We start from the raw sequence: 18715 nt of genomic DNA on the forward strand, positions 1-18715 counted from the left end.
TAATGGTCTTAAGGTGGGAAATAGACAATAATGCATGACTTGGAGAAATTGTTTGTTTGGGATAACATATTGCAGGCTGTGATCATTCATGGGATCTCGTTGCTTCTCCCCAGGGGGAATCCCTTCCCTATGAGGCCAGGGAGGTGAGGCCGCTACCTAAAATTCCCCCTATGAGTGGCGGTTAGCGAGCGGGTACTCACAAGGAGAGATTCACTTCCTGGGGATAAGGACTCCCTTTTCTTTGAAGAACTCCCTAATACCCCCCCTCCCGCCCCGCTGAGAGAAATCCCAATGTTCCGCAGATTCCTAACAGGCCACTTCCAAAAGGCTCTATTTGCTATGGTTCTATTTAAACACACACCCATATGGATACCATATGTACTAGAAGAAGAAGAATGTAATGAAAATGAAGAGTGCTTAGTGGTTACCAGCCAACCATACTGAGACTAAGATGTTGGGGCAAGGAGTAAAGAGGGCTCCAAGAAAACAGAAGAAAGAATAAAAGTTCATGCTGGGGAACGACCAGCTGGCTGTAGATGAAAGATAAGGAGGACTAAGGCAAAGCATTCTGGAAGCCCAGGAATTTCAAAGTTGGAAACGCAGAGAGAGCAGCTGGTGGGAAGCCAGCCCAGCCTGGGACGTTCGACCCTGGGAACGTGAACATGCAAGAACGCTGATCTGAGGCGTGGACATCCAGTAACGGGCGGCAGAGCACTGCAGTGGAAGCCATGCACCTTACCAGTGGGAAAGAATCCAGCAGTGGCATGACCTCAGGGAGGTGGACCGTGTGGTCCTGCAACTACGCCGGAGCTGTGTGGCCCAAGTCTCTGCAGAGCCGCAAGGACGAAGCGGGAAGTGGAGCGAGGGAAGCACATAGCGCTTAAGGAATGCGAGTACGTCCTTCAACCCAGGAAAAACCAGTGACACAGTCCCGACACGCTACAGCTAACCGGAGCAGCAGGAGAACTGGCAGGGGTTTGGGCCAACACAAGAGTCAAGAGAACCTCAGGAGTAATCTCACCTGTCACAGTGGTGCTACCAAGAGAACCAAGAGTCGAGAGAGCGTCAGGAATAATCTCCCTCATCACAATATTGATATCCACAGAACCAAGAGTGTATCGGGAGGAATCTGCCTCATCACAGCAATAGTCCAAGTAAGATTAAAGAGGATACTAGACATCAAGAGCTGTCTGGAGATAATCTTCATAACGTCATACGGCAGGGAAGAATTGATGGAACTATAAAGCAAGCTTTGAGGTTCACTTGGCAAGAAACTAACAGACTTTTGAGGACTATTGCCAAAGACTATCCTAAGACGGCCCTCAAGGCTCTGCAAGGTGGGTCAGGAGAAGGGAGTCTTTGCCTGACCATTCTCTTTGTTGGGTCAGAAGCTGGAGCAAAGGATTGTTGGAAAAGAGGTAAAGACTGAGCCAGTTAACCAGAAGGGAGTCATTCTCCTGGTGCTTTTTTCGTTTGGATTCTGAACCCTTTTGTAAACTAGTGGTAGTGAAGGGGCCCCTGAGGGACCCTCGGATGTGGAAACAAGGCACAATCACCACACATGTATGGATACGCCAGACACGAGGATCTGTTCCCAAAATCTAGGGTTTATTGCAATACAAAATTAGTCCCAGTTGGCCAAATGGTCCCACGCCCCGCGGCGTGTGTCTAACAGACCTCGCGGGACGCAAGAGAGTGAGAGACGTACATCAGTTACATATATATAAAAACAGCACCTTCCAATCTGCAATCACACAGTATGACACATTCAATGCCTCCCCCAATTAATTTCCCTTTAAATTAGAGGCGATGATTGACCATTGTGACAAATATGACACCTTAGACCACCATATCTAGTAACTGGTTGAAATCTCCAATTTTACAGGCACCATTCTTTATTTGCGAGAACACAGCGTTTGTTTTCATGGGCAAGCTGCGTGTAGGAGACTGGCACATACCAGGCCTCACTATCTTAGTTTCGATTCTCGCTCTAGAAGTCAGCCCGCTCTCCGGGGCCTCACTGTGCTCAGAAAGGGGGGCCGTAAAGAAGATCATAATTCAACTCTTTAAATGCTAGTTTCGTACATTGCTATTCTTTCAGGAGACTCGCTGGCATTCGTGTACTGATTAAATGCCTTGCTCCCTGCCTTCAAGGATATGTGAGGGAGGGAACCGGGCATTTCTGTCTGGCTTTCCAGTGTAATGTTTCAACATGTTTCTTAGCCTTGGGTCATTGAAGCAAAATAATATCTACAGCAAAGCAGTTTTAAATGAGGCAAAGTGGCAACGTTAGCGAGAGCAGAGAGAAAACAAAATGACGACTCTGGTCATCTTAAAATGGCCTCACTATAGTTGAACTAATAGCTACGTAATAACTAATGAGTATATATTCCTAACACTGTAAATGAGGCGATTGGTCTTCGGCCAACCAATTAATCATGCATTTCCTTCCGCCCAAGGGGTGTTTAATATTTCTGGACTGACAGTAGGGTTATAGTAGGTTTTAAGACAGATGACGTACACTTTTAATTTGGACAAGCATCTTGACAACGAGCAACTGAGTTGATATTTATTTAGGTAGGGATAACACTTTAGAGAAAGGAGACTTAGGCTCTTTTCTTTATGTATAAATAAAACCTTGTTCACCCCTTTGCCCGACTCCTTACTCCACCACGCTACAAGGACTAGAACAATGTCAACTTTAGCTAGATATGTTTGTGGACACTATTTTTACGAAGTTCGGGTGGTTTGCCTGTTTTTCCGCACCAGCTCGACCCTTGGGACAGTGAGGGGTTATTCTACTGCCTAGTAGGAATTGCCCCAGCATTGGCACGTTGCTGCAGTAAGAATGGGCGTGGCTCCCCCACCCATAATTCATCCTCCACACTGTTCCTTCAAGTACACCTCCTTTTATATTTGTTGTCCCTGGTTATTTCTAGCTACTGGAAACAATTTGTAGCATTTAATAATTAATGTGTCCTGTCCTTTCTGGAATACCTACTTTTATCAAGAAGGGAAAGATGTGAATCCAGTGTTACTTTAGGAGGCCAACCCTTTTGGTGGGGGGCGCGGGGGTTTCTAATGTGCGCTTGAAAATATGTACTTAGACTTGTCTTTTCGGAACAGGCCCTGAAGTTCCTCCAGCCTGTGAACCTGTCATAATTAAAGAAGAGGTGGCAATGTATCCCATTGAAGCAGACTATCCGACAAGGGGGAGCTTCACCAGTTCTACCGGTGAGTTGTCCAGCCAGTGCTGCTTAAATTTACAGCCATTAAGTAGCTGACCCAGCTGTATAGATCATTTAAACTTCCATTAATTGTGTAATTGGTTTATAAATACTTTTCTGGCCAGCTGTTTAATTAGTTTCTGATGTTTGTTAATCTGCTTAGAATCACATGTTGTGCATATGGTCCGACATCCAGTGGTAACTGCGGAGTATTGCATCTTGTCTTTCGAGAATCGAAAGGGGACGTCGACATGGGCGTGCCTGTAACACTATCCCTACGTGACATGTAGTGTACCCAAGATCCCTCACGCGTCGAGGTGCCTCAGATTGTTTTTTTCCGCCCAGCATGCTGGTCGCCTTATGTGGACCTCGTCAAAGACATTGCTTATTGTCCCCTCGACCTTTGGTCGAATAGTTATATAAAAATAATTCAGATCACCCTATCCGTCCCTTATTTCAACGGCTGTTCCAGTTCTCTGCCGAAGACCTTCAGAACTTCGACGGACGGTGATCCAGTCGGCGTTGCCGACCACGTGGCTGGGCCTTCCGCAGGCCTACACAGTAGGGTTGGGGTGGACATTTCCGTACTATCTGAGAATGCCTTTCCCTTGCCTTCCTCTTTCCCTTTTGGTCTTCGTCACTCTACCCATCCTCAGCTATGGAGAGGACTCCATTAAGTTTTGCCCTATTTGTAAGAGCAAATTTCCTTGGAAAGATGAGCACAGTTGGTGCAACCGGTGCTTACCCCTCGATCACAAGGAGGAAGGATGCGCGGCTTGTAAGCTCCTCCGTCCTAAGACATTAAAGGAGCGTAAAGTCAAGCGGTGGGCTGCCTACGGTATGTCAAAGGCCGAGTTTTCTCCCGCTGTCACAGCCACCGAATGTGACAACGGCGAGAGTGGCGATCAGACCTCCGAGCCGGAGGTTGTTGACCTTTCCACGGAACGCTCAGGTTCTGCATAGTCTGTCCCCGGCCCCGCTAGGCACGGCTTAGGCACTGCTATGGGGAAGTCAGACCCTGACATGAAAGACGAAAATGTACACAGCACTAAACACACAACCCCAAGTCAATCTTCGGCCAAGTCTAAGAAGACTTCAGCGCTAAAGGGTACACCGGAAGCTCCAGCGGCACCGACCGTCAGGATCGGCAGCCCTCCTCGCAGCCGCATATGCGCCTAGCAACCAGGCCATCAAAGACAAAGGGCGCTACCCCTAATATACCAGGTTCCGTCGAGACGCATCACAAGAAGGCGTCTGGCGATGATAGTGTTTAGGTTCTGCTGAAGATGGCACCGCCAAAAAAGGCTTCCGCCGAAGACAAGGCCGAAAAAGACTCCCTCGAAATCGCAGGCTGAAGCTACGCGCCTCCCGTCTGCGGAGGATATTGCCGAAAGCTTAGCAAGGATTGTTTCCCCTGATTCTCAGAAACGGCGGTCTACGGATGCTCCAAGGCCTACGGAAAAGGCCAAGGATCCGCCGAGGTCCAAGGATGGCCTAAGGGGAGTACCGGAACCCACCCATAAATCAAAAGAGAGGCACAGGGTCGTCGGTCCCGCAGGAGGAGTTCTCTGAGGGCGAAGGAGGACTATCTTCGACGTTGAGACAAAAATCTCAACGTTTTACGACAGATGAGCGTGTTCAGGACCCTTTTCCACCTCTAGACCATTCTAGGTCTTCTGTTTGGACTAGAGAGAAATTTGAAAACTGCATGGAAAGGCTGGACAGGTTTGTTTCCCGTTCAGAACAACCCAAACCAAGAAGGACACGGGATGAGAGCCCTGTGGACCCCAAAGCAAAATTCCCAAGGCTTTTTGACCCCTCTTTGGAAGAGGATATATCCAACTACGACCTAACTGAAGAGGACATTCCTGCAGACACTCAGGATGAGGAATTCAACAACCCTGAGGACATGCATGATCATACATAGGGCTGGGAGGAGAACCCAGATGTGGGTGACCCTCAGCCTTGGCAGTCTCCAGATCCACAAGATCCTGATGCCCTGTCTCTGGATTCTCCCCAGTCCACCCCCACTAGAAAACCATCGCCAGTGGATGATCAATTGACGTTCAACGTAATGTTTCGTAAAGCAGCTGAACACTTTAAAATTGCAACAGATGAAGCTGTCCCTGAAGCTGGCTTTCCCTCCTTACCAACACCTGCTCTCACAGGAGGTGTTAACCCAAGAATAGAAAAACTCTTTCGTCCTTCTCCCTCGGACCCTCTGTATATCAGAGATCACTCCACCCCAGACTCTCTGGTGGTGACTACTACAAGAAAGCGGGCAGGGGTGCCTTTGTCACCCAGCGAGGCACCCCCCGAGAAGGAAGGAGAACGACTCTACGCCCTGGGAAAAGGGTCACGGTCGCAGCAGCGTTTTCAACACGTATTGCCAACAACACAACCTTGTTGACCAGCTACGCTGATGCTCAGTGGGCCTTACTACAGGAAGGCATACAGGAGAAACCCGAACCTCTACATACTTGTCTCCTCACCTCTGTCACTGAGGGCAGACAGGTGAACCAAAGCATACTTAAGAACACTTTGGATTCTGCCGAAACGGCTGGTCGATCCCTGGCTCGGGGCACACTCCTGAAGAGACATGCATGGCTACGGAACTCTGGATTCAAGCCAGAGACGCAAGCATCACTTATAAATAAACCCGTGGAAGAATCCAACCTGTTTGGGGAGGCGGTCAATGCGGCTCTCGAGACCGCAAAAAAGGAGCAGGACACCCTGAAAACACTGGACCAAATTACACAAAGACCCTCTACAAGACGAGGATCTGGGTCCAAACAGCTTTTTCGTGGCCAACGCTTCCCTCAACAACAATACTCCTCGGGGAAACAATTGGAACTCGCCACAGGGAAACAGTGGATACACCACCCCGTATCCCGAAAGGGGATTGCGTCATGGGAAAGGAAGGGGCCGGGTCTCTACCCCTAGAGGCTCTCGGGCCTAAGGTTCAAAATGACCCGAAGATTCGGGGATAACTACAGACTAGTGTGTGCTAAAGACCGTGGCCCACGGGTACTGTATAGAGTTCAACCGGTCCCCAACATTCAGACCTCCACGAGCAAGACGACTGACACCAGACCATCTTCGCATACTTCTTCAGGAAGTCGAGACGCTACAAAAGAAAGGAGCCATAGAAATCGTACTTCTGTCACAGGTAAAAGAAGGTATTTATTCAGTGTACTTGTACCCAAAAAGGGATCTAACCATGCACCCTGTTTTAGATCTGCGCCCAGCAAAAAAATGTGTAAAGCCACAAAAGTTCTGCATGGTCACTCTGCAGAAAGTAATTCCACTGCTATCACAGGGGGATTACATGGCAACACTGGACATGAAAGATGCATACTTTCATATTTCAATGTTGCCAGCGCACAGAAAATACCTCAGATTCATGATACAAGACCAGCATTATCAGTTCAAGGTACTACCCTTCGGCATAGCATCTGCACCAAGGGTATTTATAAAGGTGGTAGCGGTGGCAGCAGCACATTCGCGCAGGCAATCCATCCCGGTCTATCCTTATTTCGACAACTGGCTCATAACAGGGGACTCCTACTAAACCTGTCTGTCAAATACCCAAAAGACGATAGATCTTTTATTCAGTCTGGGATTCTCTATCAACGAGAAAAAATCCAGCTTAGACCCCAGTCAGGTCAAACAGTTCCTAGGGGCTCTAATTCGAACAAATGGCGGCCTTGTCTCCCCCCCCCCCGAACGAGAAGGTTCAAAACATGCTGTTTCAAATCCCTCAGTATGTAGCCATTCGAGAGGCGTCGGTACGCAAAGCTATGCGACTGCTAGGAATGATGGCGTCATGTATCTACTTGGTCCCTCACGCGTGCTTGCGCATGCGCCCAATGCAAGAGTGGCTCAACAGCCAGTGGTGTCAGGCCAGCGGACAGTGCGACGATCTACTGGTTGTCTCGCTGGCCCTCGTTCTCTCGCTGCAGTGGTGGTCGAGGGACAACCTCATGAAGGGGAAATCCTTCACCACCCCGGCAGTGGCAGTCACTCTAACTACAGACTCATCTCTTACAGAGTGGGGAGCTCACCTGCTTCAACAAACAGCGCACAGAGTTTGGTCGTCAGACATAGCATCCAACCACATAAACCTGTTGGAACTGTTGGCAGTGTTCAAAGCACTAAAAGCTTTCCAGACACAACTGCAGGGAAAGACGGTCCTGATCCTCATAGACAGCACCACGGCCATGTACTATCTGAAAAAACACAGGGGCACTCGCTCTCCAGGGCTGTCCAAACTGTCCCAGAACATTTGGAAGTGGGCTCTCAAACACAGGAAGTTCCTGCTATCACAACATGTTCCAGGGGAACTCAATCTTCTGGCAGACGTGCTTAGCAGAGACTTCCTGTTGCCCATGGAGTACGAATGCCGATTACAAGGAGACATCGTCTCCAACGTTTTCGCAGAATGGGGCTTCCCAGAGATCGATTTGTTCGCAACTCTGGAGAACGCTCAATGCCAAGATTACGCCTCCAGGTACCCCCAGAACCGGTCCAAGGGGAACGGACTCTGGATAACCTGGTCAGGGAAGGAAATTTGTCTAAGCCTCCCCCCGACCACCCCCCCCTCCTTACCCCCCTTCGAGTCACAATGATACTGGTCGTCCCCATGTGGGCCTGCCAACCCTGGTTCGCCCATCTGGTGGAGATGTCCCTATCTCCTCTAGTCAAACTGCCTTGCCCGTACATGTTGTCGCAAGACGGAGGGGAGACGCTTCAACCATGCCCGCAGACATTGAATTTAGTGGCCTGGCTCCTGAGGTCATAGAGTTTGGGCACCTGCTACTCCCTCAGAGATGTATGGACATTGAGGGAAGCAAGAAAACGACTAGGTATTGCTATTCCAGTAAATGGAAAAGGTTTGTCATATGGTGCAACTCAAAGAGCATTAACCCGATTAACTGCTCTCCCACACACATTGTGTTATAACTTACTCATTTACTTGACTCGGGCCTGGTTTTTAACTCCATAAAGGTGCACTTAGCTGCTAAAGTGTCATGGTGGAAGATACCAGTGATTAAGGCTTTCATGGAGGGAGTGAAAAGAATTCACCCTCCCGCTTCTAACCCGGTTCCCGGATGGGACCTAAATGTGGTGTTGACTAGGCTTATGGGAGCTCCATTCGAGCCCATGCACAAGGCAAGTCTTAAAGACCTCACCCTTAAGACTGCTTTTCTAATAGCTATTACCTCCATCAGGAAGTGAACTACAAGTGCTCTCGATCCTAGATCCCTTCATAACAGTTCAAAAAGATAAGGTGGTTCTACACACTCACCCTAGGTTCACGCCTAAATTCATCTCCAATTTCCATGTGAGCAAGTCAATAGAACTACCAACATTCTTTCAAAATCCTTCAAGGTTGGGAGAAAGAACCCTGCACACACTGGATGTACGCAGAGCTGTCATGGTCTACATGGAAAGAACTCGACCACTAAGAAAAACTATTCAATTTTTCGTTTCAGTGGCGGCAAGAAGAGGAGGAGATGCAGGCTGCAAATCCACTCTAGATGGATTGCCAAATGCATCACTCCCTGCTACAGTCTTGCTAAGAGAGAGCTGCCCTTCAAGCCTAAAGCACATTCTACTCGAGGCACTGGGGCGTCCATAGCATTCATTGCAAATGTTCCCCTTGAGTCCATTTGCAAAGTGGCAACCTGGAGTTCTGTACACACCTTTACAAAACACTATTGCCGAGACACTAATTCTAGGTCTGATTCTCAGGTGGGACAGGCAGTACTGTGAAACAAAATCAAAATATCGAGGCTGAGTACCCCAAAAGGAAATACACTGAACACGGGTTACAAAGGAACATACGAAAATCTTTAATTTATACTGAATCAGTTACAAAGAACAAAGCAAAATCAGATAGCTATCGGCACTCAGTGCAACACAGCGAACTCCAGCGTGGTTTGGTGTATTCAGTGAGAGACGCTGTACATTAGAATTCATTGCTCTTTTATACCATTTGCGAACACAATGTCCAACCCTACTTCGGATTAATATTCCTCTAATACATCACTGATCTAGGGTTCATGCCGAGTTTGCATATCCGCATGCAACTAGTTTGCCTTTAATACATACGTCAACAAGCCTACTCGGCAACTGTGTGTTTTAGGATTTCCCATGCAGGTCTTCTCAAACATTAATACAATGTAGTTAAACAAGTGTTCTTAGTTCAGTATTTGAATACACTGTTCTCAACATATGCTCGCGGATTACTTTCATTGACGCGAGTAATCCTTTACACACATGTCAACGAAGGACAAGGTCTCAGTTCACGACCTCAACAAGTGGCCTGCTGGCAAGTTACATATTGATTACACACAGAGGTCAAGACGGCCATGTTGTGTTTCGGAATGACATCGTCCACTATTTTAACTCACAAGGTGACTTTACAAAGTGAACCTAAAATGGCGGATTGACCTAAAATGGCGGCTTACATTGATTTTAAGGTCAGGACCTTGCAACACGGATTTCTTCGCAAGTGACTTACAAGCAGCTTGGCGTAGGCCAATATACATATATACATTTCTGATGTTTGTTAATCTGCTTGGAATCACATGCTGTTCATAGTCCGACATCCAGTGGTCACTGCGGAGTATTGCATTTTGTTTTTTGTAGTCGAAAAGGGGACGTCAACAAGGCGTGTCTGTAACACTATCCCTATAGTGACGTGCAGTGTACCCACAACCCCTCACGCATCGTGGTCCCTCAGATTGTTTTTTTCCGCCCAGTTACTGGTCGCCTTTATGCAGAGCTCCTTGAGAGACATTGCGAAATCACTTCCTCGACCCTTGGTCGTTTATTATTATTAACTAACACATAGATCCCTCCCTCGACGTAGCTGCCAAGCTGTTCTCCGCCGAGCAAGTTCTTCGACGGAGGGACGAGCGGAGGAGATCCTTGGCGCTGCCGAACACGTGGCCTGGCCTCGCCGGCCTAACACAGTAGGGAGAGTGGGGTTGTTGGTCATTTCTTTGTTTCACTCTGAGAATGTCTTTCTCTTTGCCCTCCCTCTCTTTCAAGGTCGTAATCACATTTCATGCCCTCAGCTATGGAGAGGACGCCCTTTAGGTTTTTCCCGCGTTGCAAGGGCAAGTTTACCTGGAAGGACAAGCACAAACGGTGTAACCGTTGCTTGCCCCTCGATCACAAAGAGGACGGCTGTGCGGCCTGTAAGTTACTTAAACCCAAAACTTTAAAGGACTGCAGGGTCAAAAGGTGGGCAGCCTATGTGATGTCTAGGTCTGACTCCTCGCCAGCTGCCGCCGCATGTGATGAGGACAGTGATTACACGGCCTCCGCAACGGAGGTTGTAGATCTCTCGAAGGAGCGTTCCCGATCCTTGTCGTCCGTCCCCGACAAGCCCGGCTCACGCCCCGCTTATGGGGATGAACACCCCGGCGACAAGGACGCACACAGAAAAACACATAAACACATACCCCACGGCACGCATTCGTCGAAGACGAAGGCAGCCATAGCGTCAACGGAGGCGTCGGGTCCACCGGCGTCTTCCACCGACCGTAAGGGTCGCAAGCCCTCCCCGCCACCGCTTCTGCGACCGGGCTTTCTGTAGATAAGGGCGCTAACCCCAAATCCTCAGGCAATGCGCCTCGCAAGAGTGCGTACGTTGCCAGTAAAGACTCGCCGAAAGCCTCGCACGTATAGCTTCTAAAGATGGCCAGAGACGGACGGCGGGTGATACGTCGAAAACCGCTCACAAGGCCAAAGAAATGCCGAGGACGCCGGAGGGTAGGCTGGGACACCTCCCACCGTCGACAGAAGACCCTAGCCAGCGAGGAGGTTTCTCAGAAGGCGAAGGAACTCTATCTTCGACGCTAAGGGGCAGAAATAAGCAACTACAGGGAGAAGAAACTCCCTTTTTACTCCCAGACAGCTCTGGCCTACCTTACTGGACTGTAGAGAGGTTCCAGTCATGTATGGACAAGCTAGACAGGTTCATGGCCATCCCAGAAAATAGGACACCCAAGAGGCCAAGGGCGGTACTCCAGGAGGGGGCCATGGGCGAAATACCCGAAGCTCTTTAACCCCCTACAGGAAGACATGAACTCTTACGACCTCACTGAAGAGGACTCTCACTTCCAGGTAGAGGATGAGTTTGTGAATAATGAAGACCAAAAAGAAGAAGGTTTTCATGATGACAACTAACATAGGTGATGAGGGCTACGAGGAGGATCCAGGTGAAGGTGTCTCACAGCCCTAGAAGTCGCCATCAGGATCTACAGACCCCGACATTATAGACATTTCTTCTCCTCAGACCACAACGGTCAGGAACCCATCTGTAGTAGACGATCAGCCCACCTTCAATGCGCTACTGAGGAAGGCAGCAGCGCATTTTGAAGTTGAAACTGGGGAGGTCACCCCAGATACTGATTTCGTCGAAAGGATTATTAAAGAAAAACCTCCTACTAGTCCAACTATTCCTATCCTCGCCTCGGTTAAGAGACGGCTCACCCCATCGCTGTCCACCCCCGCGCTGGTAAGAGGGGTCAATCCAAGAATCGAGAAATTGTTCTCACCCTCTCAGTCGGTCCCATTATATATCGGGGGTCATTCAGTCCTGGACTCCTTAGTCGTGGACGACGCGCTGGAAAATGCGAAGAAAGAATTCGACACCATAAAGACCTTAGACCAAATCTCAAAGCTTCCAAACAGGCGGGGATTTGGGAACAAGCGCTTTTTTCGTGGCCAACGCCAACAGCAGCAACAGCATTACACTGCGGGCAACTGGCCCTCTAATCAGGGTACCGGTAACCAGTATAACCAAAGAGGACAACGCCGTGGCAAGGGCAGAGGCCGGGGCTCCAGCCCCAGGGGCACCCCGGCAAGTAACACCAAATGACCCGAAGGTTCGGGTCCCCTCCTGTGCGTCTCCGGTTGGGGGCCGGATAACATCGTTCCTATCAGCATGGGAGGGAATAACATCAGACCGGTGGGTATTGTCAACCGTAGCACACGGGTACTGTATAGAGTTCAATCGGTCCCCCACCTACAGACCTCCAAGGGGATGACGCCCGTCACCAGAAAACCTTGTCATCCTCCTGCAAGAAGTAGAACCTCTGCTACAGAAAGGAGCAATAGAGGTCGTGCCCCTATCTCAGGTAATGGAAGGTATTTATTCAGTGTACTTCCTTGTACCCAAAAAGGACCTAACAATGCGCCCTGTACTAGATCTGCGCCCAGCGAACAATTTTGTAAAACCACAAAAATTTCGTATGGTAACTTTACAGGAGGTAATTCCCCTGCTATCTCATGGGGACTACATGACAACACTAGACATGAAAGATGCATACTTTCATATTTTGATGTTGCCAGCACACAGAAAATATCTCAGGTTCATGATAGAGGGCAAACACTACCAGTTCAGAGTGCTACCCTTCGGCATAGCGTCTGCACCAAGGGTATTCACAAAGGTACTGGCAGTGGCAGCGGCCCATCTGCGCAGGTTGTCCATAACGGTATACCCTTACTTCGACTATTGGCTCATAACAGGGGAGTCCTACGAGACATGCCTCTCTAACACCCAGAAGACAGTAGACGTTTTGTTCCAACTGGGCTTCTCCATCAACGAGAAGAAGTCCAGTTTAGACCCCAGCCAATCAAACAATTCCTAGGGGCTCTAATTCGAACAAAGGACGGCCTCGTCTTCCTCTCCAACGAGAGGGTCCAAAATATGCTGTTTCAGATCCCTCAATATGTGGCCGGTCGAGAGGTGACGGTACGCAAAGCAATGCGCTTGCTAGTAATGATGCACCCAATGCAAGAGTGGCTCAACAGCCAGTGGTGTCAGGGCAGCAGAGAATGGGACGATCTAGTGGTGGTCTCGCAGGCCTTGGTTCTCTCTACGGTGGTGGTCGAAGGAAAACCTGGTAATAGGGAAACCATTTGCTACCCCCGCAGTGGAAGCCAATCTAACCACAGACGCATCCCTCACAAGATGGGGGCTCACCTATCCCATCAGACTGCTCACAGAGTTTGGACTCCGAGCGTAGCTTCCAAGCACATAAACTTATTAGAGCTACTTGCAGTGTTCAAGGCACTTAAAGCCTTCCAGACACACCTACAAGGGAAGACCGTGATGGTCCTCACGGACAGCACCACAGCCATGTACTACCTCAACAAGCAAGGGGGCACTCACTCTCTAGGACTGTCCAAGCTGTCACAGAACATCTGGAAGTGGGCTCTCAGACACAACATGTTCCTATTGTCACAACATGTACCAGGGGAACTCAATCTGCTAGCAGACAAACTCAGCAGAGACTTCCCTCTGCCCTCAGAGTACGAATGACGGTTACACGAAGACATCGTCTTCGACGTCTTCACACAATGGGGCTTCCCAGAAATAGACCTGTTCGCAACTCTGGAGAACTCACAATGCCTAGATTACGCCTCCAGATACCCACAGAACCGCTCCAAGGGGAACGGTCTCTGGATACCATGGTCGGGGAAATTTGTTTACGCTCCCCCCCCCCCCCCCCCGACTCCTCTGCTGAACTGTAACGCTCACCTGATTCCCGTAGAGGCGCCGGTCTTGACTGGGCGTATACCGTATCTTCAAAGGTGATATGTAACACACGGCTGGCTCTTTGGGCTGGACCTCTGTGCACTGTATGTCTGACTCGAAGGGTAAGATGTCTGCAGATAGAAAATATGGGATTATTGAACTGGGTTATTGAATGTCTCTCTCTTCTTCCCTTTCTCTTCTCCTGTAGAACCCCAAAGGTTAACGCTCTCACCTTAGGTAAGCGAACGCCGTGCTCTCCATCTGCCTCGGGGCAGGGTGCTGTAACCAGTTTCTTCACTGGATAAGGGGAGCAGGCCTCTTGACTTCAGAGGACTGCTGTCCGTCGTTTACTGCACGAACGGAAAGTTTCGAGTAATTCTAATGTCTTTAAAAGTCTTTAGTAATGATGTCTCTTGTTTTGCAGGGTTCCGGCGATGGCGGATGACGGGCTGAAGTGAGTTGAAGATGGAGCCCGTGTGATGAATAGAAGCGCCTGGAAGCACGTAAGTAAGCGCTTGTTGCCTGCTTCACGATGCGCTCTAACTGTCTTTTTATTTTGCAGGTACAAGTTCGGAGCGGCTGCAGGGTGCCGGAATACCCACTGGGTTAGATGTGGAAAGGAGTAATGGCACGTGAGTATTAAAGTTCCCCAATGTCTTTAAACGCACCTTGTTTTGTCTTTCAGATGCCGGATGCAGCGCCGAAGGCCTCCGGAGCGTGCGAAGAGTTGGTAAGCTTTTGTCTTTCAGATGCCGGAATGCAGTGCGAAGACCTCCGGAGCGCACGAAGAGTAGGTAAGCCTTTGTCTTTCAGATGCCGGAATGCAGCGCGAGGCGTTGATGACAGCCGATGGACCAGGTAAGTGAAGCGCTGTCACTGAAGACCGTAATGCTAACCTGTTCTTTCTTGTCTTTATAGGTGTTGCTGAAGACTGGATTCAGGATGGTAAGCCTTTTTCCTTAGGCCCAGGATCAGATGCAGAAGACACGATGAGCGTTCTGCTGCAGAGGATGCAGAATAACGCAAAGCAAGATTCATCCATCGGGTGTGGTTTAAATAGCCTCCTGTAGTGCTTAGGTGTCTCCTTCCACAGCCACGCCTAGGTAAGAAAAGAGTTCCTGCTTTCCAGAAGAGTTTCAGTGTTCTGAACCTAGGGAGTGGCTCCTGCCCCACCCAACAGGAAAAGTAGATCCAAACAGAAGAGGATCAGAGGCTCAACTGGCAGGCAAGTAAGCAGCTTGGTCTGCTGCAGGTAAGTCCACCCAAGCATTATGAGCCCGGCGCTTCCAGCGCTGGGACTGGGCATATTTATGAGCCTGGTGCCACTGGCGCCAGGACTGGGTCCAAAAGGTCCCAATTGGGACTGGTTGGCCCTCGGAACCTGGGTTATGGATCTGCTTCCAAGGGAGTTGGGAAAACCCTGACCTTTTGGAAGCAGAGATCATGACACCCACGTCAAGATGCCGTTCTCGGACCACAAGCTAATCGTCCAGGGATCGAGTCGTGCAGTGCTGCTGAGGTGTCGCGTCTCGTTCAGTGGGACCCCTTTTTGTCACACCGTCCGATCCCGGTCTGATAGCGAGGGTCAACCTTCGATAATCCGGCATCAATCTTGAGGGTCCCTATTCGGGCACCAACTGTGAAAACAAAATCAAAATATCGAGGCTGAGTACCCCAAAAGGAAATACACCGAACACGGGCTACAAAGGAACATACGAAGATCTTTAATTTATACTGAATCAGTTACAAAGAACAAAGCAAAATCAGATAGCTATCGGCCCTCAGTGCAACACAGCAAACTCCAGCGTGGTTCGGTGTATTCAGTGAGAGACGCTGTACATTAGAATTCATTGCTCTTTTATACCATTTGCGAACACAATGTCCAACCCTACTTTGGGTTAATATTCCTCTAATACATCACTGATCTAGGGTTCATGCCGAGTTTGCATATCCCCATGCAACTAGTTTGCCTTTAATACATACGTCAACAAGCCTACTCGGCAACTGTGTGTTTTGGGATTTCCCATGCAGGTCTTCTCAAACATTAATACAATGTAGTTAAACAAGTGTTCTTAGTTCAGTATTTGAATACACTGTTCTTAACATATGCTCGAGGATTAGTTTAATTGACGCGAGTAATCCTTTACACACAGGTCAACGCAGAACAAGGTCTCAGTTCACGACCTCAACAGGTGCCCTGCAGGCAAGTTACATATTGATTAGACACAGAGGTCAAGACGGCCATGTTGTGTTTCGGAATGACATCGTCCACCATTTTAATTCACAGGGTGACTTTACAAAGCAAACCTAAAATGGTGGCTTACATTGAGTTTAAGGTCAGGACCTTGCAACACGGATTTCTTCGCAAGTGACTTACAAGCAGCTTGGCGTAGGCCAATATACATATATTCATTGCGTTAGGAGGCACGGTATAATTTCTCATTTGACAGTACTAAGACATCTTTTCACTACTGTTCCTTCTCACAACCCACCTCCAACTCCGGGTACTGCTCGCTAGTCTATGCACAGCATGTGATTCTAAGCAGATTAACAAACATCACAAGATATGCATTACTTACCGTAAAAGCATTTCTGATGGTTGTCTCTGCTAGATTCACATGCGCCCACCCAACCTCCCCGCTCTGATGGAAGGAACATAAATGTCTTACCAGTTTCTCTCTTTTCTGTACTCACTTACTATAGTCATAAGGCTCCCTCTCGGCAGAAACAATACAATCGGAGGGACCTTGACGCGTGAGGGATCTTAGGTACACTACACGTCACGTAGGGATAGTGTTACAGGCACGCCCATGTCGACCTCCTCTTTCGATTCTCGAAAGACAAAATGCAAAACACCACGGTTGACACTGGATGTCGGACCATATACACAGCATGTGAATCTAAGCAGATACAACCATCAGAAATGCTTTTACGGTAAGTAATGCTTATCATATGTTGAAAACAGACTTAACTTTCCCTGATGGGTCCAAATTAGAGTTTTATTTAAGGTGACTGACTGTAGGCATGGATAGGTGTGTGGGTATATCGAATAATTGATGGCTCTGGCAAAGGATTTGTCTCTTGGGCAAAAGATGACTTTCCCCACTGGTGCTGGAGGCCACGCTAGATACAATGATTGCTCAGTGCACTGCCAGTGTGGTAAAACCACTGGTGAATCTGTCCATTATAATGAAATTGGGGAAAGGCTCTGACTGCCTTGCACTGCGCCATTTACATTTCTGCATCCCACTGCCATTTATCTGATGTGAAGTCATTCTTCTGCTGCCCCGTCTTTCCAATATAAAATGTTTTTTTTTGTTCATCCATCAGGGAATGGAGTTATGAACAGGAAGAAAAACAATGGTATTTCTTTTAGATGCAAGGATAAATTGAGCCAATGCAAAACAACGCCAAAGAAGTTCAAAGTAAATGTGGGCCAGAGCGTTTATGAGAGAAAAAGTGCTATAAGCCAGTGGACCGGAAGCGACCAGGGATGGATTGGAGAACAAAGAGTACAGTGGGAAAGTGGGTACGATCAAGTAGCAAACCCCAGTTTACATCAGATGTCCCCTAATGCACAGAGAACAGAAACATACACTACGTGTGTTAGTGCAACGAGAAATGACAGCTTTCAGTGTGAGCCAAGCCCACTACAAAGCTGCATATCAAAGGCCCACCCTGAAAGTGAGCAAGCCTTCCAGAAGAACATTCAACATGCACCCCAAGTACTGCGAAAATACCCCTGCACTGCGTGTGGGAAAAGCTTCTCTGTGATGTCGAACCTTGTTATCCACGAGAGAATCCATACTGGGGAGAGGCCGTATCACTGCACTCTGTGTGGAAAAAACTTCACTCAAAAAGGGGTCCTTCTCAGACACCAGAAGATGCACACAGGCGAACGACCGTATCAGTGCAACGCATGTGGAAAACGCTTCAACCAGAAGCACCACCTCCTGAGACACCAAAAAACACACGCAAAGGCACAGCACAATTCTAAGACTCATTCCTTGGATAGGTATAAATATTAAAGTATTTCTGACCTGGAAGCACAGCAGGACTACAAGAATTGATGACATGGGATACCCCAACAAGCACCTATGAAGCATAGCAAAATAAGCCTATTGGACTGTTATTGGTGCTAGTGGAAGTCTATTTGGAAAACAAAAACATAGAAAAGTCAAAGCATGACTGTAGCAATCCCAGCACCAGGTGGTTTCAATATGGAAGACGGTGAAGGGAGGGACAGTTTATGTCAGCTACTGGGTAAAACGCATTTTGATAAGTTGAGAGACAAACAAGTGGTGGGGGCAATAAAGGAAGAGAGGAGGGGAATGGGGAGGACAAGGAGCCAAGATCCAGCCCAGGGGTGGAGGGCTGGGCTATGAGCTAAAGCTCCAGGAACCAGCATGGGGCTAGGAGTGGAATCGGGAGTGCATGGAGCTCAGAACCATCCCCGGGATAGAGGGTTGGGGATCAAAGAGAGCCACGAACCAGTCCAGGATGGAGTGAGATGAGTAGCAGGGGGAGCCCAGAACTGGCCCAGGGGTGAAGGGGATGGGGATGAGACGGAACCAAGAAGCAGTCCAGGGGAGTGGGGGATGGGGAGCAGAGGGAGCCCAGATCCAGCCCAGGGATGGAGTGGGATGAGTAGCTGGGGAAGCCCAGAACCTGCTCAGGGGTCAAGGGGTTGGGGAGGAGAGGGGGCTAAGAAGCAGCCCAAGGGTGGAGGGGGATGGGGGGCAGAGGGAACTTAGAACCAGTCCAGAGGTGTGGGGGATGGGGAGCTGAGGGAGCCCAGAAGCAGTCCATAGGTGGAGGGGGAATGAGGGAGCCGAGGGAGCCACATTCCAGCCCAGGGATGAAGGGGATGGGGGAGCAGAGGGAGCCCAGCAATGAAGTGGGATGGGGAGCAGAGGGAGCCACGGTCCAG

At 49.0% G+C, this 18715-nt stretch overlaps 1 protein-coding gene across 4 annotated transcripts in view; it reads left to right on the plus strand.

The window, feature by feature from the left end:
• LOC138473366 (zinc finger protein 583-like) overlaps nucleotides 1–18458 on the plus strand; it is a 159696-nt gene extending 141238 nt beyond the window's left edge. For all 4 annotated transcript variants that reach the window (XM_069612051.1, XM_069612052.1, XM_069612053.1 and 1 more), the window contains 2 exons: nucleotides 3127–3234; nucleotides 17116–18458. In XM_069612051.1, the coding sequence (XP_069468152.1) occupies nucleotides 3127–3234; nucleotides 17116–17813 (806 nt within the window). In that variant the 3' untranslated portion in view covers nucleotides 17814–18458. The remainder of the gene's footprint in view (nucleotides 1–3126; nucleotides 3235–17115) is intronic.
• The last annotated feature ends 257 nt before the right edge of the window (nucleotides 18459–18715 follow it).

This window comes from Ambystoma mexicanum, chromosome 8 (genome assembly GCF_040938575.1).
Source record: "Ambystoma mexicanum isolate Mex_15411 chromosome 8, UKY_AmexF1_1, whole genome shotgun sequence".
NCBI classification, from domain to species: domain Eukaryota; kingdom Metazoa; phylum Chordata; class Amphibia; order Caudata; family Ambystomatidae; genus Ambystoma; species Ambystoma mexicanum.